Below are 21,499 nucleotides of genomic sequence, written 5' to 3' on the forward strand. Positions count from 1 at the left end.
TCATGTTTTGGGGAATAGTATCAACAGTATCATGCACTTGTATCATGTAAATTAGTTTTTCATCCAAAAGTCTGACTCACCATTTGATTTGGTATGAAGTTGAGAGATGGGGCTCAGAAAATGTGGCCACTCTCAAATTCATTCACAGAGCTCTGGATGCAAGAACTAACGGTCCTCCAATCATCCTCCTTTGCTGGTCTCAGTTCCAATCATTAACATACAACATACCATAAACGATGGAGGTTTGGCACATATCTGGTAAATTACATATTTCTGCTAAACCCAAATATTAACATATTTTGTACAGATGGTACAAATGTTAATTGTATTTTAAAGATACAGTACATTGTTTGTTTTCAAAGCTTTCCAGTATGTTGTTGGTTTACAAACAACCTTGTGTTTTGGGTTATGAATGATACAGTAAGACAGTACTACACTCATTTGGAATTCATAGTCAAGTCATATTCTCTCATAAATGTAAATGTCCATTGAACTACTGAACAAATCCCAGATTGTGCCTTAATTAAACTGTCATGCACATTTTCTTTCGCAGAATTCTCTTAACCCATGGTCATGCTATTGTCACCCTGGATCACTCATAACAAAACAAAATATATGTTTGTGTCTGATACTGTACATTTTCTGTCATCTGTATGTAGTTTTTCCTTATTGTTATTATAACCTAGTTCTGATGTGCTGACACTCTGTATTTCAACAATTTCTCTGTCAGCAAAAGAACAAAAATGTCAGCACTTTTGGAGGTAAGGTTTGAGTGTCAAAATGGTTTTCTCTTTTTGGTAGAAATGTAAATATGTTCCCCTTCAAACTTAAGTGTAAGATACTGTTGTAAACAGCGATTGTTCATGGTATTGTTTGGTATACACACACGCACACATATACACATATTCAACAGTGTGAACAGTGGTTCTATTCTATCCTTGACAAAGCGATTGACCCTATACAGCAGGACCCTGTCTGATTATTCACCCCCTACACAGTGCCCATAAGTACACAGTACCCATAACAGACGGCTCTTAGTTCTCCAACCACCGTATTCCTTCCAACGAAGCACACTACAACGTAATACTCTAACGTTGGTATACCTTCCAACAAAGTACACACTACAATATAGTACTTTAACCTTGGTGTGTCTCCAACAAAGAACACGAAAACCTAGTCCAACTGTGGTACTATGCCCAGTTCACTTCAGTTCAGAGTTTACTGGGATACAAGAGAATGCATGACATTCACACAGTGAAATTCTAACTTCCTCTTCGAAAACACAACAGAACACAGTAGTTGCACAGAGACCCAGTAGTATCTCTCCAACAGAGCCTCCCTCTATGTAAATCAGCAGAATTATACTGCACATTTTAAACTCATTCAGGTGATTTTGCATCTTGCCTCCAGAGGGACAATGCTTACTTTATTTTTTCATTTCAGAATTCGAAACGTCATTAACTGCAGCAACAATGGTGGGACCTCCATAGAAACACACAATACGAGACAGTCATGCAGACATTACACTGGAAAGAGACATGACATTGATTAAAATAGGGGAAAAAGTGACTGTATGTGTTGGGTATATAGATAGGAAGTGACCTAGGGGATCTGGTATCCTGAGTGTGTTTGATAACCAGAGGCAACCAGAGGGTTGTTGTGCTTGTATCACGCCTGGAAACATACTGGTTGATTTGTTCCTCTCTAGAGTCAGCAATTCATGGTGTATTCATTGTCTATGACTGTTGAAAGTACAGTATATACAGTATTTACCATGTTATCTGTCAAATATATTGTATTTTTTGTGTTAGATTTTCTTTCTATTTCTTTTAGTTATTGTGTTTGATCCAAAATGTTTACAGTAGTGTAAAAAAGAATACTGTATTTATTTGTGTCCGATCAGGAGAGTTACCGGTATGCCTCCAAAACATCCATTGATTGAAGCGCTGTATGGAAGAGACTGTTCTGAAGCAGCGGGAAGCTGGGAGTGTTTCCCTGAGCTCTGATGCCTCAGAATGTTCTCTCTCTCTCTCTCTCTCTCTCTCTCTCTCTCTCTCTCTCTCTCTCTCTCTCTCTCTCTCTCTCTCTCTCTCTCTTCCTTTCATTGTGCTGCAGTCAGGGAACTAGACCAGGCGTTCATTAAAACAATACTTCTCTCACTGGTTTGTACTCTTAAGAGATATTCTAAAAGAACCTTGGGGGATTTTCTTTTTTTAATGTCTCAAAGGAATGCCAGTTTCCACATAATATGAAATGCACAGTGTACCGAGTTTGAGAGAGAGGCTAAAAATGGTCCTTTGGATGACTCAGTAGTGAAAGTATTGCTGGTGTGTTGAGGGGTTTCCAGTCTAGTGATTAGCAGTGGCCAGTGAGAGGCTAAGGGCTTCTCTCTTCCAGATCTAAACAGTGGAACAGCATACCAGGGTGAAGGGTGCTTGGCTGCAGAGGGGACACTGGAAAATCTTGGTTAACTCAGAGGAGTATGGTGCAGCTAGTCTGATCAACATCTCTATGTCCAGCCTAAAATCCATTGGAACAGATGATACTCCGTAGGTGGGCCATGTGTGTTTCTCAGGGTGTGCATGTGCATGTGCGTGTGCGTGTGTGTGTGTGTGTGTGTGTGTGTGTGTGTGTGCACGCGTGTGCCTGAGAGAGAGAGAGAGAGAGAGAGAGAGAGAGAGAGAGAGAGAGAGAGAGAGAGAGAGAGAGAGGCAGAGAGGCAGAGGGAGGGAGGGTGAGCAGAGAGACCAGCGCCACCCTAACTAGGGGTGTGTCAGACGGCTCTCTGCACAGTGTGATAATCCTAGTGGATGTTTCTATTTTTAACGCACCGTGTTCTCTGCCCTGTCAACTTGTGCTCTGTGTGTCTCCTTTAGAGCGTCCATTCAAGCCCACAGCTCTACGGCGGGGACTGGAGAGACAGAGAGGACACTGCTGCTGCTGGGAACCACTCTGGAACACTCTGGAACATGACTAACATGACCTGTTGGGATCAGGGATCCGGGGGCTGCCGGTGTTGACTTTGTCACTTTGTTCCAAAGGATTATTGGGGCTGTTTGGAGTGTTTTGTTTTAACGCCTCCAGGGACTGAAGCAGTGCACAGGAGAGACAGGGGTCGCAGCACTCTGGGAGAGGAGAGAGGGTAGTAAGGGGCTACCGCCAACTCTCTATTGACCATCTTGTTCTTTATGACGTGTGGACTGGACCGGGAGGGACAATGTCCAACAAAGGTGATACAGGAGGTCAGCCCTCCTCAACAACGATCAGCACCATCGCAGTGCAGGCTGGGGACTCGCAGATTATTGTGACTGTACTCAAGGTAGAGATCTTACAAGTACTTACTAGGTTGTTGATCTGTCGACATTAAGAGACAAATGCTTGGTCTATTCAATTGTACATTTATTTTATCTGAGAAGATTCTATCAGTCTGAAAAAGGCGAAAGCTCCCGTCTCCCTCAAAAATATAGATTTTAAAATACAGCGGGTTTGAGGGAAATCAACAGAGCATTATGTCAGTAAAACAAGTTAGCCTATAACTAACCTATAACTAACTGAGCTTCAGTCAATATGGGTCTGTCTCTTGCTGACAGTCTGACCTGCCAACAGCAGCCATCTGGTCAATCTCTCCAAAGTGCTGCTGCAGATAGAGAAGACATGATGTTGTCTGTGATGTCACAGACCCAATAGCCCTTGTTCTTTAGTGTGGCTGTGGGTCTGGAATGTCAATAGATGTCTTTGTTATGGCTATTTGGCTTAGATATGATATAGGTCCCAGGCCATGTATAAGAGTCATCTCAATGTCTATCATACCTAACATAAAGTTCATCTCAACATCTCAACACGCATCCTCAGACAGGCATTACCAAAGCAGTAATGAGACACACGGGTAATACGAGTAGAAACCTTATATATGGCTTCCACTCTAAAAAGAAGTTCTAGTTAGTACCAAAAAATGGTTCTTCACTTTCCCTGTTGGTGCAACCTTTGAAGAACCATTTTGGGTTCCATGTACGGTTGGAGCCAATTCTGTTCTGGGATTTTTCAGATTTTATTCAATTAAATTCAATTAAAATGTAACAAACTTTGGTTCTTCACACATATATTAAATGAATGTACAATTGCAGCATACAGAACAAAGAAACATTCTAAGAAACTATCTAAAATAATGCATTCTTAGCTTGAAAAAGCTCTAATTTTGTTTCATCAAAACATTTTCCCTGACAGATGTACAGATGGTTCACCAATTCAGTGAAATTAGAGCGTTTTTTTTTTTTTTTGGGTCCCTATTGAAGGTCGGGGACCTTCCAACCCTCCCACAATATAACTCCAAAAGCAACAGGAATGGTCCAGATTGAAACACTGGACTACTAGAGTGGCCAGTGATGAGTCCTGATCTGAATCCCATCGAAAACCTACAGTGAGATCTAAAAACAGCAGTTGGTGAAAGGAAACCTTCAAACCGGTTTACAGTTGAAGAGTGGAAAGAGTATAGCAGATTGTCAGTAGAAAGGTGCTTGTAGTTCACTGATGGCTAAAATAAGTGTTTTCAGGCAGGACTCTCTTGGCTCTTAAGGCTGTTGGGTGCCAACACTTATGTCCAAGACAATTTGGAAATCATTCTACACAGTTGTACATGAAATTAATAAACATGTGAAGAACCATGGTTTGTTATTTTTTGCAGTTTTTTAAACAGCAAAAAATGCAATGCAAATAATCTGACAGAATTTGCCCCAACTGTAGAACCCTTTTGGGTTCCATGTTGAACCCTTTCCACAGAGGGTTCTAAATGGAACCAAAAAGTGTCTACATGGAACCTAAAAGATTTTGGGGAAAAAGTTTCTTCAAAGGGTGCCCCTATAGGTACAAATTAACCAAGAGTTTAAATGTGAATAGGTCCCAGCCATGTACAGTATGGTATAAAGGTTGTCTCAATGCATCACATACTAACATAAAATTAATCTCAAAATGCATCCAGTCACAGACACTACCAAAGCAGTGACAAGACACACATGGATGAGTAGGACCCTTAACAAAAGACCAAAGAAAGAAGATCTGGGGCCTCATTTATAGAAAGTACTCAGATCAAATGTTATGCCATCCCCAATTTTATGCCATCCCCCCTCAACTCGGCTGATAACAACATCGTTAATTTTATTACGAGCCACTTGCATGAATTACACTAGGCAGTGCGGCTCACATGCCTGTAATAACTCCGCATAACCAGTAGGTAATGTGCGTACGCAAGGTCAATACACGACGTAGAGCTACGATCGTTTCCACGGTCAAATTGACTCACGTTGAAATTGTATAAATCACTACGTTGACGTGGTTTTCTACGTACGACACGGGTAAGATCAACATTTGATCTGAGTACTTTCTATAAATGAGGCCCCTGAGCTCACCAGTGCCTTTTTCTTGTCTTTTTAATAATGTTCCAAACTGTTGATTTTGGCAAGCCTACGATTTTGGCAATGTTTCTGATAAAATAATTGTTTTGCCTAATAATGGCTGCCTTGATGTTCATTGACACCTATGTGGTCCTCATATTGACAGACACCAATAGAAAACTCCAAAGGCAAATGCAAAGCCTAGAATCAATACTAGACATTGACTGCTCTCCTGCACAGATGATGTGACAGAACACATCTGACTTACCAGAAACACTTGTCAAGCCATTTGTCTCATTACTTGTGAGTACCTAAAATAGGGGGACTATGCCTAAAAAAAAGCATAGAATCTCTATTTTAACCTCATAGTAACTGTTTGATTTAACATTCAAGTGGAAAGCCAAAAGCAGAGAAAAAGGTTCACTGTCCCATTACTTACTCAGGTCACTGTATGTCGTTGTCAAAGTTTGTTTGTAGGGAGAGTAGTTTGTTTTCTCTACGTCAGTGTGTTGACCAGTTTTGGTGCTACACTGTAGCTAGAAGTGGTAAGGGGGGGGGAGGCTGCATTCCAAGACCCCTGTAAATTGAGTGTCACTTCTGCAATCTGAGGCATGCCGTGCTGTCAGAGTGTACCCTGGGAAATAACCTACACCGGCACTGTCATGCTGCCTGCACCACATGTTTTACCATGATCCCAACCTCTTCTGATAACTACAGTCAGTCAGTCTTCAAATATCACACACAGCAGGAGAAGTTCTTTAACAGCTGTTGGTGCTCCACACCTTCAGTTTGGCAATTCCTTAGAAAAGCGCCGCTTTGAGATGAGTTAATGTAATAGTCCCGGGGTCCTCTCCTGTATTCAGTGACGTTCATTTCGGGAATATGACAATCATGGTCTGACCTTGTCCTCAAAGGTGTTCCCGCCCAGGGTCGCTAGTGGAATAGGAGCCCCAGGGGACCTATTTCAATGCCTTGTTTACACACTGTGAAATCCACAGGGGGTCTCCGGATGTGCACAGATATAATGTTACAGACCTGCTTCAGTTATGAACGTCAACATGGCCTTGGCATGTGTTTGTGTGTGTGTGTGTGTGTGCGCGTGTGTGTGTGTGTGTGTGTGTGCGTAGTGTGGGCCGCAGATGCAGCTGCAGTTGACAGAGGCACGACCCAACCTGCTGGAGATCGGGAGCAACCAGGACGAAACCCAGAAGCTGGTGGGTGAACATGACCAGCTCCTGATCAAACTCAAGGTAACACACTAGCTTTGACTAAGCATCAGAGAGAGCTGGCCACTGGTCTTGTGATTAAGGCGTCAATTAGATCAACTGCATATAATACACATTTCCGGGGACAATGCAAGGTTGTGAAAGGTTCTTTCATGTTTAAAGTGTCTAACCTTTTTTCCCCACAGAACTTTTCTATGATAGTCCTGTTTCAGAAAATATAGAATATATATACACTTGACCTTCATAATCTCCAATCCTTTAGAGTCCTGTATCAGGATCCATCTATGCCTTTGTAATAACACAGAGAAGAATGAAGCTCAGTTGTTTTCATTGCCTCTGCCTTGGTGGGACGTCCACAGCCAACCTCAGGTTGATTTATATGATTTCCACTGAAAGTTTTTTTTTCCATGCCTCGTAAAAGCCGGGAGTACAATGGCTATTTAAGATCTAGCCATTTGTTCCCATTGCCAAGTACATTCATACACTCCCTCCACTGCCAGGTGTCTTAGTACTAGTTGCTGAGCATGTGCATCTTTACCAATCGTATGTCAATTGGCATACACACTGTACTTTACACACACAAACAGTTGATTTTATCCATGTCAATGAATTCCCCAATAGGTTTTGCATTGGCTGCTCTTTGAAATTTGAACTGCAGTTAAAACAATTATAATATATACTGTATATTAATAATAATAATTTTTAAATGTTTTCCAACATCTTGTGCCAGCCAGTGCCAGCTCAGTGGGGAAAGGGAAAATTGGTCATTAAGTAACTTGTTAAAATCTAAATACTGTTCATTTAAAATATACAGTTTTTACTAAATGTTTTTAAGGTTTAAGTTGGTTTCTTATATATTTCTTGATAGAGCCCGTATCTGGAACATGAGAGAGACCCAGCTCCCTCTTGTGATTATTTCACTTGTCTTGATTGATTTATTGAATTTACTAAATCCAGGATTTGGAAAATGATTTCAATCAGTCTGGTGTTCCACCCAATGGAAGGAAGAGTATCTCCAGCCATTTGAAGCCATCAGATAAACAACATATTTAGATCTATGAACTCTATAATTAAAGAGTGGTCCTACCACAGAGCTATCCCAGACGGATTTACATATATATCCTTGGTTCATCCGCTGCTTCTAATTTCACACCAACCATCAGCAATCACAGAAAGGCATTGACGTTGTTGAGAATCAGAACATCAACGAACAGAACATCAGCATTCACAGTATTGCGGTCTGGTTCATCTATACCAACAGTCTCATAGCAAACTGTGCATACAGTAATGACAATACAAAGTCACCATAACCTACTGTAGCTACTGTAGGGATCGAAGCTATGAAGCCTTAACCTACGAAGCCATAACGAAGCCATAACGAAGCCATAACCTACTGTACATTTCCACGAAGCACAAAAAAACAGTTAGCAGGTGATTAGGCATTGACTTCAAGTGGTTCAGGTTAGGGTTATGATAGTCTTGTGTAGCCATATCTCCAAATCAAATTGTTCTCACACCTCTTTTGGAGGTCTGGAAAATGTCAGATAGCTGTTCTGGCTTGGATTGGCCTGGACTCGGCGATGGGAGAATGTGTTTGCATTCCAAGAGCCCTCCTCCCACATGTCCAGTAGAATGGCTGCTTGCTGTTATGTGCGTTGTCTCTTTCAACCGGGTAGGACTATTTAGAGTTGTTGCAGATGGTAGGCAACATTGAAAACCTTTTATTATTATTTTTTATTAATTGAACTGAAAAACTGAATTTGGCGCTCTGCCCAAGCTATGTATTTTGATTAGTTTAACATGTCATGATGCGTCACTCACTCATTTAGGAAAAACCTGGTCTCAATGAGTTTAGGGTTAGGTTAGGCATTCACTTTGACTGGTCAGGGTAAGGTATTAGCAAACATTAACACTCGACAATAACAACAATTAGCAACCCCCCCAAAATAACTTTTTGAGTGACATTTGAGTTGCAAGTCATGGTTATACACCCAACTCACCAACCCCAAACTACCACCATACTTCCTTTTTTGTAACTCTGTGCTGACACGCGGACACATACGGTAACTAATATCGTGTGCAGGGCACATATCCTATGTATGTACATACACACCCCTTGACCGGTGCCATTTTAACAAGATAATCAATGTTATGTTCACTTCACCTGTCAGTGCTGCGCATAATGTTTTGGCTCATCAGTGTAAGTACCTGCCTAATATCAGGCTATAAAATAAAGGCTTACCAAAAAGACAATATCGAAGGACTACATTCAATTAGATGCCAGTTTGGAGGTTTTCATCCTAAGATGTAGATTTTAGCACTCTAATCAGCGTCGTCTCTTTTCTGTGTCAGAAACATGAAGGGGGCGTGTGGGCTCTGCTGGAGGAGGCCGATAAGACAGCCGAGGAGACGGCCGAGGGGGAGGTGTATGAGGCCATGGCTAACTCGCTGAGCCACGCTTGGACCATCCTGATCTCACTGCTTGAGAGGCGCAGGTCGTTGCTCCAACTGACTTCCGAGTTCTTCGACAGAGCTCTTGAGGTACAGTATGACAAATGGCTACAGTACAGATAGATAAAGCACTTGAGGTACAGTATGACAAACGGCTCTGATTTCACATGTCTCTCCAACAATGACGTTTATCATTTCATTGCACTCTGTCACAGTATTGTCAATGTACCAGATAATGTGGTCCTGAAAATTGTAGGAAGTGTTTCATGGTAGTAGCATTGCATTCAGTGTTGTGTTCCTGTTATGGCTATCTGTGTCCTCTTCTTCATTGTGTCTTTGAAAACACATCAAAGGAAACTGCATTGTTATATCAGCTTTGATAGCTTTTGTGTATATATATATATATATACAGTATATATGCTGGACAAATATTTTCCTTTGGAAACAACTGAGGACTGTCCTTACTGACAATGTATTGGGAACAGGCAGAGTGCAATTCACAGGTTCAGTCTTTCTGTATGATCAGACATGGGTTCAAATTGTAATTTCAATCATTTCAAATACGGTCACCTGTGCTTTCTTGAGCTTGCCGGACACAAAAGAACCAATGGCATTTTCCCAAATGTGCAAACACCGCCTATCTGGGGTGGCTGCAGCGCAAGAGGCAGAGTCTAATGATCACAAGGTTGTCAAATCGGCGGTTCGAATCCCAGCTGGCCACATGTCGAGTTGTCCTTGGGCAAGACACTGAACCCCAAATTGCTCCCAATGAGCCTTGCATGGTAGCTTGCCGCCATTGGTGTGTGAATGTGTGTGTGAATGGGTGAATGAGAGGCCATTGTAAAGCGCTTTGGAATAAGAGGCTATATAAGTCAGTCCATTTACCATTTATCTGGCTCTGCAGGCAGGTTCAAGCAAATGCTCACAGTACACTATTTGAACCCTGGGGGGTATTCCATCAACGTCGCTAAAGGACAATCCAGGCTTATTTTGATAAATCCCGCAATAATTATTTTAAAATCCAGCCTTATTTTGATGTCTCGCGAAATGTATCAAAATAAGCCTGGATTTTCCTTTAGGGACATTGATGGAATACCCCCCAGGTCTGAGAATCATGAGTTTGGTGATGTTGATACTCACTGTAGTCTAGCTGGCTCTGACTGGTAGTTAACCAGGGTGCACCATAGCACCAGGGTTAGAGTCTAATGGAACATGAGTAGCTGTGTGACAGAAACAGGAAACAGGTGTCTGGTCCCCCTGGATAAACCCTGTAGAATAGACTCTAGAGACAAGTAAACACATGAGCTGGCAATGTTTGTTCAGCGATGATCTCTGTAATAGGACATGACACCTGTGTGTTTACAGCCGGGTAGATCTTCATCACAAGCCACATGAGTATTCAACACTGAGCTGAACCGAGCAGTCAGTCTCACATTTACTCAGTTTCATCATTCCCAAACAAGGAAAGCTACATAACATTAATCTAAAATGATCAAATCAAAAGTGTCCCTGAAAGATAAGGCAGAATAACAAATTCGTGGTGTAGAGTATTCTGAGTTAGTGACTGTAAACAGTTTAGTTCTTCTTTCGTGTAACGTCAGAGGTCCAACTCGGTGTCGCGTAGCCATGCCCGCATCTCTGGTTCTAGGTCGAAGAGGCTGGCTTCTGAGGGTGGTCTATATAAGGGGCAGATGGTGATTATGTGGTCGGCGGTCTGCTCTGGGTCACCGCACTCGCATGCGTGCGGTGTTCAGTTCAGTTCTGTTTTGCACATGGATTAAAAAATAAATAAAAATAAATAATACATCTCTGGAAGGATGTCATGACTGTTATGCAAAGTCAAAGCAATGCAAGAATCGTTGTGTAGCTGTACAGATCCTTTGACGATGTCTGCCTCTCTCTCCCCCAGTTTGCTATCGGAATAGATGAGGCGGAGGAGTTCCAGAGTCGAGGTCAGGAGCTGGCAGACGCCGACGGTTTGAAAGACCTGCTGCTGAAACACAGTGTCATGAAGAGAGGTGAGCCTGCTGCTGAAACACAGTGTCATAAAGAGAGGTGAGGGAGGGTAGCTGAAACACGCTGTCATAAAGAGAGGTGAGGGAGGGTAGCTGAAACACGGTGTCATAAAGAGAGGTGAGGGAGGGTAGCTGAAACACAGTGTCATAAAGAGAGGTGAGGGAGGGTAGCTGAAACACGGTGTCATAAAGAGAGGTGAGCCTGCTGCTGAAACACGGTGTCATAAAGAGAGGTGAGGGAGGGTCGCTGAAACACGGTGTCATAAAGAGAGGTGAGGGAGGGTAGCTGAAACTGTCATAAAGAGAGGTGAGGGAGGGTAGCGGAGGTGGTTCGGAGATGCAGACTCAGATTTGAAATATGAAATTAACTCCTCCAGGTAATGCCTACCTAGCTCTGTGGGTTAACACACATTTGAGGTGAGGGAGGGTAGCTGAAACACGGTGTCATAAAGAGAGGTGAGGGAGGGTAGCTGAAACACGGTGTCATATAGAGAGGTGAGGGAGGGTAGCTGAAACACAGTGTCATAAAGAGAGGTGAGGGAGGGTAGCTGAAACACGGTGTCATAAAGAGAGGTGAGGGAGGGTAGCTGAAACACGGCGTCATAAAGAGAGGTGAGGGAGGGTAGCTGAAACACGGTGTCATAAAGAGAGGTGAGGGAGGGGAGCTGAAACACAGTGTCATAAAGAGAGGTGAGGGAGGGTAGCTGAAACACGGTGTCATAAAGAGAGGTGAGGGAGGGTAGCTGAAACACGGCGTCATAAAGAGAGGTGAGCCTGCTGCTGAAACACGGTGTCATAAAGAGAGGTGAGGGAGGGTAGCTGAAACACGGTGTCATAAAGAGAGGTGAGGGAGGGGAGCTGAAACACAGCGTCATAAAGAGAGGTGAGCCTGCTGCTGAAACACAGTGTCATAAAGAGAGGTGAGGGAGGGTAGCTGAAACACGGTGTCATAAAGAGAGGTGAGGGAGGGGAGCTGAAACACAGCGTCATAAAGAGAGGTGAGCCTGCTGCTGAAACACAGTGTCATAAAGAGAGGTGAGGGAGGGTAGCTGAAACACGGTGTCATAAAGAGAGGTGAGGGAGGGTAGCTGAAACACGGTGTCATAAAGAGAGGTGAGGGAGGGTAGCTGAAACACAGTGTCATAAAGAGAGGTGAGGGAGGGTAGCTGAAACACGGTGTCATAAAGAGAGGTGAGCCTGCTGCTGAAACACGGTGTCATAAAGAGAGGTGAGGGAGGGTCGCTGAAACACGGTGTCATAAAGAGAGGTGAGGGAGGGTAGCTGAAACTGTCATAAAGAGAGGTGAGGGAGGGTAGCGGAGGTGGTTCGGAGATGCAGACTCAGATTTGAAATATGAAATTAACTCCTCCAGGTAATGCCTACCTAGCTCTGTGGGTTAACACACATTTGAGGTGAGGGAGGGTAGCTGAAACACGGTGTCATAAAGAGAGGTGAGGGAGGGTAGCTGAAACACGGTGTCATATAGAGAGGTGAGGGAGGGTAGCTGAAACACAGTGTCATAAAGAGAGGTGAGGGAGGGTAGCTGAAACACGGTGTCATAAAGAGAGGTGAGGGAGGGTAGCTGAAACACGGTGTCATAAAGAGAGGTGAGGGAGGGGAGCTGAAACACAGTGTCATAAAGAGAGGTGAGGGAGGGTAGCTGAAACACGGTGTCATAAAGAGAGGTGAGGGAGGGTAGCTGAAACACGGCGTCATAAAGAGAGGTGAGCCTGCTGCTGAAACACGGTGTCATAAAGAGAGGTGAGGGAGGGTAGCTGAAACACGGTGTCATAAAGAGAGGTGAGGGAGGGTAGCTGAAACACAGCGTCATAAAGAGAGGTGAGCCTGCTGCTGAAACACAGTGTCATAAAGAGAGGTGAGGGAGGGTAGCTGAAACACGGTGTCATAAAGAGAGGTGAGGGAGGGGAGCTGAAACACAGCGTCATAAAGAGAGGTGAGCCTGCTGCTGAAACACAGTGTCATAAAGAGAGGTGAGGGAGGGTAGCTGAAACACGGTGTCATAAAGAGAGGTGAGGGAGGGTAGCTGAAACACGGTGTCATAAAGAGAGGTGAGGGAGGGTAGCTGAAACACGGTGTCATAAAGAGAGGTGAGGGAGGGGAGCTGAAACACAGCGTCATAAAGAGAGGTGAGGGAGGGGAGCTGAAACACAGCGTCATAAAGAGAGGTGAGCCTGCTGCTGAAACACGGTGTCATAAAGAGAGGTGAGGGAGAGTAGCTGAAACACGGTGTCATAAAGAGAGATGAGCCTGCTGCTGAAACACGGTGTCATAAAGAGAGGTGAGCCTGTTGCTGAAACACGGTGTCATAAAGAGAGGTGAGGGAGGGTAGCGGAGGTGGTTTGGAGATGCAGACTCAGATTTGAAGACTGAAATTAACTCCTGCAGGTAATGCCTACCTAGCTCTGTGGGCTAACACACATTTGAGGTGAGGGAGGGTAGCTGAAACACGGTGTCATAAAGAGAGGTGAGCCTGTTGCTGAAACACGGTGTCATAAAGAGAGGTGAGGGAGGGTCGCTGAAATACAGCGTCATAAAGAGAGGTGAGCCTGCTGCTGAAACACGATGTCATAAAGAGAGGTGAGGGAGAGTAGCTGAAACACGGTGTCAATAAAGAGAGGTGAGCCTGCTGCTGAAACACGGTGTCATAAAGAGAGGTGAGGGAGGGTCGCTGAAATACAGCGTCATAAAGAGAGGTGAGCCTGCTGCTGAAACACGATGTCATAAAGAGAGGTGAGGGAGGGTAGCTGAAACACGGTGTCATAAAGAGAGGTGAGGGAGGGGAGCTGAAACACAGTGTCATAAAGAGAGGTGAGGGAGGGGAGCTGAAACACAGAGTCATAAAGAGAGGTGACGGAGGGGAGCTGAAACACAGCGTCATAAAGAGAGGTGAGCCTGCTGCTGAAACACAGTGTCATAAAGAGAGGTGAGGGAGAGTAGCTGAAACACGGTGTCATAAAGAGAGGTGAGGGAGGGGAGCTGAAACACAGCGTCATAAAGAGAGGTGAGGGAGAGTAGCTGAAACACGGTGTCATAAAGAGAGGTGAGGGAGGGGAGCTGAAACACGGTGTCATAAAGAGAGGTGAGGGAGGGTAGCTGAAACACAGTGTCATAGAGAGAGGTGAGGGAGGGGAGCTGAAACACAGCGTCATAAAGAGAGGTGAGGGAGGGGAGCTGAAACACAGTGTCATAAAGAGAGGTGAGGGAGAGTAGCTGAAACACGGTGTCATAAAGAGAGGTGAGCCTGCTGCTGAAACACGGTGTCATAAAGAGAGGTGAGGGAGGGTAACTGAAACACAGCGTCATAAAGAGAGGTGAGGGAGGGGAGCTGAAACACAGCGTCATAAAGAGAGGTGAGCCTGCTGCTGAAACACGGTGTCATAAAGAGAGGTGAGGGAGAGTAGCTGAAACACGGTGTCATAAAGAGAGATGAGCCTGCTGCTGAAACACGGTGTCATAAAGAGAGGTGAGCCTGTTGCTGAAACACGGTGTCATAAAGAGAGGTGAGGGAGGGTAGCGGAGGTGGTTCGGAGATGCAGACTCAGATTTGAAGACTGAAATTAACTCCTGCAGGTAATGCCTACCTAGCTCTGTGGGCTAACACACATTTGAGGTGAGGGAGGGTCGCTGAAACATGGTGTCATAAAGAGAGGTGAGGGAGGGTAGCTGAAACACGGTGTCATAAAGAGAGGTGAGGGAGGGGAGCTGAAACAAGGTGTCATAAAGAGAGGTGAGGGAGGGGAGCTGAAACACGGTGTCATAAAGAGAGGTGAGGGAGGGGAGCTGAAACACAGCGTCATAAAGAGAGGTGAGGGAGGGGAGCTGAAACACAGCGTCATAAAGAGAGGTGAGCCTGCTGCTGAAACACGGTGTCATAAAGAGAGGTGAGGGAGGGGAGCTGAAACACAGCGTCATAAAGAGAGGTGAGGGAGGGTAGCTGAAACACGGTGTCATAAAGAGAGGTGAGGGAGAGTAGCTGAAACACGGTGTCATAAAGAGAGGTGAGCCTGCTGCTGAAACACAGTGTCATAAAGAGAGGCGAGGGAGGGGAGCTGAAACACGGTGTCATAAAGAGAGGTGAGGGAGGGTAGCTGAAACACGGTGTCATAAAGAGAGGTGAGGGAGGGTAGCTGAAACACGGTGTCATAAAGAGAGGTGAGGGAGAGTATCTGAAACACAGTGTCATAAAGAGAGGTGAGGGAGGGGAGCTGAAACATGGTGTCATAAAGAGAGGTGAGGGAGGGGAGCTGAAACACAGCGTCAAAAAGAGAGGTGAGCCTGCTGCTGAAACACAGTGTCATAAAGAGAGGTGAGCCTGTTGCTGAAACACCGTGTCATAAAGAGAGGTGAGGGAGGGTCGCTGAAACACGGTGTCATAAAGAGAGGTGAGGGAGGGTAGCGGAGGTGGTTCGGAGATGCAGACTCAGATTTGAAGACTGAAATTAACTCCTCCAGGTAATGCCTACCTAGCTCTGTGGGCTAACACACATTTGACGTGAGGGAGGGTAGCTGAAACACGGTGTCATGAAGAGAGGTGAGCCTGTTGCTGAAACAAAGAGAGGTCATAAAGAGAGGTGAGGGAGGGTAGCTGAAATACAGCGTCATAAAGAGAGGTGAGCCTGCTGCTGAAACACGGTGTCATAAAGAGAGGTGAGGGAGAGTAGCTGAAACAAGGTGTCATAAAGAGAGGTGAGGGAGGGTAGCTGAAACACAGTGTCATAAAGAGAGGTGAGGGAGGGTAGCTGAAACACGGTGTCATAAAGAGAGGTGAGGGAAGGTAGCGGAGGTGGTTCGGAGATCCAGACTCAGATTTGAAGACTGAAATTAACTCCTCCAGGTAATGCCTACCTAGCTCTGTGGGCTAACACAGAGTCTTGGTGGCACGCAGTCCAAGTCGGTTAAGTACCGGACTCATTTGCCTTCATCATCAGAACCCCTCAGAGCAAAGACGTCCTGGTCACAGCGCCAGATGTCTGATACACGATATGCCACCATAGCCCAGTCATGACGATCGCTCAGTCACCTCTGACCTCCCTGGAGAGAATCACTCTCCCCAAATGAGATGATTTCAGCCTGCCTTAACACCTCCAAACTCTGGAGAGGCCCCTCATAGAGACACCTATCGGATGTTTACATAAGTGAAGTTCACATACTATCAACAGCACAGGACCTGAGGGAAGACTTGTGGGGAAGCTGCTCAATAAAACAAAAGCTGTCACTGAGATAGGTTAATGCCTGAGGGACAGAGGTCTTTATGACGTCAAACACTGTATCAGACTGTCAGACATCATCTTTCTCATAGTAATTGTTAGAGAGAGAATATTTTGTATTATGCACTTCTGTACCAGTTTTTTTTTTTTTTTTTTTTTTTTATCCCTTTTTCACCCAATTTGGTATCCAATTGCACCCAACCTAGCATCCAATTATCCCCTGCCTATTGCATAGGATCCGCCGCACGACCCCGTGGCCGGCAGCCCCAGAGGAGATAGCCAGGCAGACTAGCTGACTGGCTCCTCGAGCCCGACACCGTTACTCCAGCACCAGACGGGGGCGGTGTTGCGCGACGGATCCTTGTCCGGAAATAGTCCTATACCCCCCTTGGGAGCGGCCGCTCAATATGCCGCTCCCTGTGTGCCCCGGCCATATCCGGGTCTGGCGAGACCGGGATTCGATCCCAGTCCCCGGTGGGCAGCTTGCACTAGAGGCTAATGCTTAGACCGCTGCGCCACCGCGGGGCTGTCATTGATCATTTTTATGCCATTTTGTATATGCTCATCGTTTACCAGGTACCTAATCTCTAGTCGGGCCGACAGAAATGTGTATGTAATGTCACTTCAAAATAGAATAGTGTTTTTGCGTGAGAATTGTTTGGGCAACATATGAGTGCGAGACTGAAGGTGAAAGAGTGTGTTTACATGTCAGAAGCGTGAGAGTTGGCAACCCTGATAAAATATCACATTGACATGTACAGAACCAGCTTAGGACACAATCAAAGAGACCAACCCAGTTTTGAAGATGATTGATGAGGATCTCGTGATCAATCATGTTTGAATGCTGCACTTAAATCCAAGAGTAGAGGGACCTTATTACCATCAGTGTTTAGTCTGAGATCACTGACAATTTTAGTGAGAGCAGTCTCTGTGTCTGTGCTATGATTAGACCTGACTGAAACTATTCCAGAATCTTGTTTTCATGTTGTAAGTTGGAGTTAATTTAATTATAAACCACCTTTTTGACTATGTTGCTATGGATATTGGTCTATAATTAGTTAGTCTCGCTATCTAAATTTGATTTATTCAGCAATGGTTTCACAACAGCTGTTTTAAAAGCCTCTGGAAAAAAGCCTGACTCTAGAGATGCTTCAGAGTTTGGAACACTGTCAAAGACTCAGGGTCAAGATGAGAGGTGGACGAGTTGCTTATCATAGTTTAGCTGTTTGGTCCAGCCCCCCAGCGTACAGGTGACATGTCAGATGGTCATTACATTATTCATACTGTGTAAACTTCAAGCTTGCCTGCCTAGGTCCATCACTGATGCTCTGCCATATTCATGCAATTTGTGGTGGTCAAAAAAACGTGTCAATATTGACCTATTGTTGTAGGGTGGCTTATGTTTTGTACCCAAAAAAGTCACTGTCATATTTATGAATAAGCCTAGTTCTTAAATGTTTTTGCTTTTCTATTGGGATTGACTTGCAGGATAGTGATAACACTTTTTTGTAATAAGAGCAGTACCCTCCCCCCCCAAAAACCTGGAGATTAATGACCAAAAACGATGTTTTAAGTGAGAGTCTGCAAAAGACAGGATATTCTAAATGAGCAACACCACCTATGCACTGACAGTGTTTTGATATTGTGTTGTATGTTGGTCTAAAGCTTTCAAAGATGTGTTCTGGAAAACCTTGTTAGTGCATAGGTGGTATAAGTTATGGGTGGTAGTCCTGTCTTTTGCGGCTTTTGACAAGCCATTAATAGTCATTAATGTATTTAAACTATAATTTTCTTGCCTAAACAACAGTATAAATACGTATGTACTCTTCTTGGTGACTTGGCTAACATTATGCAGATATTTCCATGGACAAACATGCACACCCATTGCCAGATCAACTGATACAATATGACATTTAGCAGAAGCTTTTATCCAAAGCCACTTACAATACAATGGGCGCATACATCATTTGTATATGGTCTCAGTGGGCGTGTTCCTCCAACTCAGCCACACAGGACCTCAATATTAACCACCATTGTTGAACTTCGACCCCTACCCCCCACCCCCCCAGTTCTACTGGAGAAGTCAATGCTGGTCCTGACTAAGAGTGCAGAGCTGCTGGACTATCTGAGGGACCTTCAGTCATCAGAGGCTCTGCAGGGGAGCGAGGCTGTCCGCGGGGCACAAGGCAGCGGTGGGCAGGTAGAGAGCCTGGTGGAGATCCTGCAGGACAGGCGCAGGCAGGTGGACCAGCACATGAGGCAGCAGCAACGCCACCTGGAGGTCATTCTCCGCGTCTACCTATGGGATCGTCAGGAACAGGAAGTAGGTCCCTGATTTTTTTTTTTAAAAAGGATGATGTCTAAATCCTCTGCCCTTCTCCTTTTCCCAGGCTTGTGAACTTGTGCACTCTTCTAAATGGATTTAAATGCACAAGTTTGGTTTAAAAAGGGGAGAGTTTTCACCATCTCTTACAACAGTCTATTCCTTTTACATCTGTATAGGGGACTGCAAAAGTCCACACTTCAAGGAAGAACATAGACAATTTGGAAGCACTGACCCAATTCTCCACCCCTTTCTCTGAAGTGTGCACTTGTATACTCCCTAATGTATTTAAAAGCATTGAATTGGTGTAAGAGATTATGCCAAGTATAATGCTTTTAAATGTATGATTGTACACAGGGAAATAATGTTTAAAATGTGGATCATCCCTTTAAAATACATCAAAGATAAATGCTATTCTACAAATGTTATTTTTACACAGGTAACACACTGGTTCAAGAGCAATGCTGACTTGTTCTTTGAGAAAAGCCAGCTGGGCTCCACTCTGTCAGAGACTGAAGAGCTGCTTCAGGAGTACAGGGAGTTTGAAGGGAAAGCCAAGGTACTGTATGATACTCTGAACATGAGTGCACAAGCTTGTTCTCAACAGTCTCTTAGGCTTATACTTGATTAAGTGTTAGCAGTGGTGCAAATCTTTTGACGCTTATTTTCAGTACGGAATAAACAGCAATAAACCATGCTAACCCATGACACTGTCATTAAATGTCACCCTAATATGTAATTATCTCTTGAGGGGGTAGATGTTTTACAGAGGCAGTAAATATGCAAATCTGATTCCTGTTGCATATCCTCTGGAGTCTTTTGCTGAATTTGTTTTAATCACATGGAGCGCACTTTGATTAAATGTGATTTAATTGTACTCATATTCACTGAATGAGACTCTAGTGTGTAGGCCAATCAAGACGTATTCCCTGCACTAACCACTTACACAAACATAAGCGAGAGCTTATGCTGCCTCTCCACTTTTGGTGCTCCCTCTTGGAACAGTTAAAAGGCCAGCCTCAGATGACAAGGCATTCATTTAGAGGTGTATCTTGGCCCTAAACCATTCAGAGATTTGTAGACCAGCATGATCTTAAAATCTATTCTGTGAGATACAGGGAATCAGTGTAGTGATCTAAGAATGGGAGAAATCAAACTTCCTAATTTAGTCACTCTTGCAGCAGCATTTTGAATACGTTGTAATTGTCTAAACGCCTGTTTGGAAAGTTGTGAAAAAAGGCCATTGCAGTCGTCTAACCTGCTAGATATAAAAGCGTGGATACATTTTTCAAGATCATGCTTGGACATATAACCCCTAATTCTTGCTATATTTTTAGAATGATAATAAGCTGTTTTTGTTGATGACTTAATGTTGGAGTCTAATGTGGGGACTAGTCTGAATCTAAAATGACTTACAACAAACATATTTGTCGGACTAAGTGTCCATCAATCCATCAGTCATCGCAAGAAAAGTAATCTCTGCTCAGGCCAGGGACCATTGGCAGTCATAATGCTAGAAGAAGGAAGAATTCCGTTTTTTGGAAACTTGCTACATGTAACTTTCACTTATAGAAAATATAATATTTACAACAGTCAATCAGTCAGTCATGACCTTATCATCTCCCCTGTATGTCCCCCCCGCCCTGTTCTGCAGGACTGGAGCTTGCTGGTGGAGAGGCTGCTGGCGCAGGCCTGGGAGCTGCAGGGGACGGAGGAGGAGTGTCCTGAGACGGGCCGTGTAGCCGGCAGGAGCCGCTCTCTGAAGGTCTGAAAGAGGACCACGGTGGAAAGAATTCTTCTTTTCTTGTGTGTGTTCTGCCATTGCATTGGTGTATGGCTCTATCTTCTAATTCATTAAATCCATCAATCAAGGCCCTGCACGAGAACTTCTGGAACCTCATGTTGGGACGTCTGGCACAGCTTCAAGAGAGCAACGCTTTCTTTAGCAGTTCCAACAAGGTAATATAACCAGTGATTTTGCATTGGACTTGTACTGTACGCTGTTGGGAAAAAGGTTCAACCAAGCACCAAGAAGAATTATTCAGTGTGTTCCTGTATGAGAAACAACAGAGGGTTCTACTAAACACCAAACATGGTTCTCCTACAGGGACAAGCCAAGGAACCCTTTATGGTGCCAGGTAGCATCTGTCTTCTATAGGCCTTGTTTCTTGAGTTGTGAGCTAGTGGCTTGATTTTCCTACTGCAAACACTGCCCTCTAGTGGAAAAAGAAATCAAGGGTGTATATAACTGAGTTTGACATAAAAGTTAGCTATTTAGGCGAAAACTCCATCTTGTCTGTACTTTAAAAAAAGAATGTCCTATCCACGTATGTACAAGGGATTTATTATGATATTATGTCCAATGATTCCTATGGTCAGGCTTTTGAGGTCCTGGGGAGCATTGAGAGCAAAATAAAAGGTTTGAAGATCCAGACACTGAGCTTACCGGAGATGGCCAAGAAACACGAGGAACTGTTGCGGGGAATTAAAGACTCAGCCACAGTGCCGCTCCAAAGAGGACAGCTCCTTCTGCAGAAGGCAGACCCACAAAGGTGAGTGTCATTGATACAGTATATCCTCTAGCAGAGCCTTGCACTGTGTCCACTCCCAACAGTCTCTGCTCTATTTCTCATCTCCTCTCTCCTTGCTTCCTTCTCATATCCTATCTCCATGCTTCATTCTCAAAACACATTAGAGGAGAAGATCTAAGGTTCCGCCCTTGAGGTATTCTCCTCCAATGCGCTTTGACGAGGAACAGAGGAATAGAGGAACAGAGGAACAGAGGAATAGAGGAACAGAGGCATAGAGGAACAGAGGAATAGAGGAACAGAGGAATAGAGGAGAAACGACAGAGATGCAGTGTTGCTAT

At 44.3% G+C, this 21,499-nt stretch overlaps 1 protein-coding gene across 1 annotated transcript in view; it reads left to right on the plus strand.

The window, feature by feature from the left end:
* Positions 1 to 3,217: 3,217 nt before the first annotated feature.
* The window catches only part of ccdc141 (coiled-coil domain containing 141), a gene marked incomplete at both ends in the record, with an annotated part of 32,009 nt that continues 13,727 nt past the window's right edge, over positions 3,218 to 21,499 (plus strand). The window contains 9 exons of the mRNA XM_080536776.1: positions 3,218 to 3,319; positions 6,515 to 6,637; positions 8,966 to 9,154; positions 10,974 to 11,082; positions 18,377 to 18,630; positions 19,070 to 19,189; positions 20,285 to 20,395; positions 20,503 to 20,589; positions 21,010 to 21,182. Coding sequence (XP_080392902.1) covers positions 3,218 to 3,319; positions 6,515 to 6,637; positions 8,966 to 9,154; positions 10,974 to 11,082; positions 18,377 to 18,630; positions 19,070 to 19,189; positions 20,285 to 20,395; positions 20,503 to 20,589; positions 21,010 to 21,182 — 1,268 coding nt within the window. The remainder of the gene's footprint in view (positions 3,320 to 6,514; positions 6,638 to 8,965; positions 9,155 to 10,973; positions 11,083 to 18,376; positions 18,631 to 19,069; positions 19,190 to 20,284; positions 20,396 to 20,502; positions 20,590 to 21,009; positions 21,183 to 21,499) is intronic.

Source organism: Nansenia antarctica (genome assembly GCF_963989245.1).
Source record: "Nansenia antarctica genome assembly, chromosome: 7".
NCBI lineage: Eukaryota > Metazoa > Chordata > Actinopteri > Argentiniformes > Microstomatidae > Nansenia > Nansenia antarctica.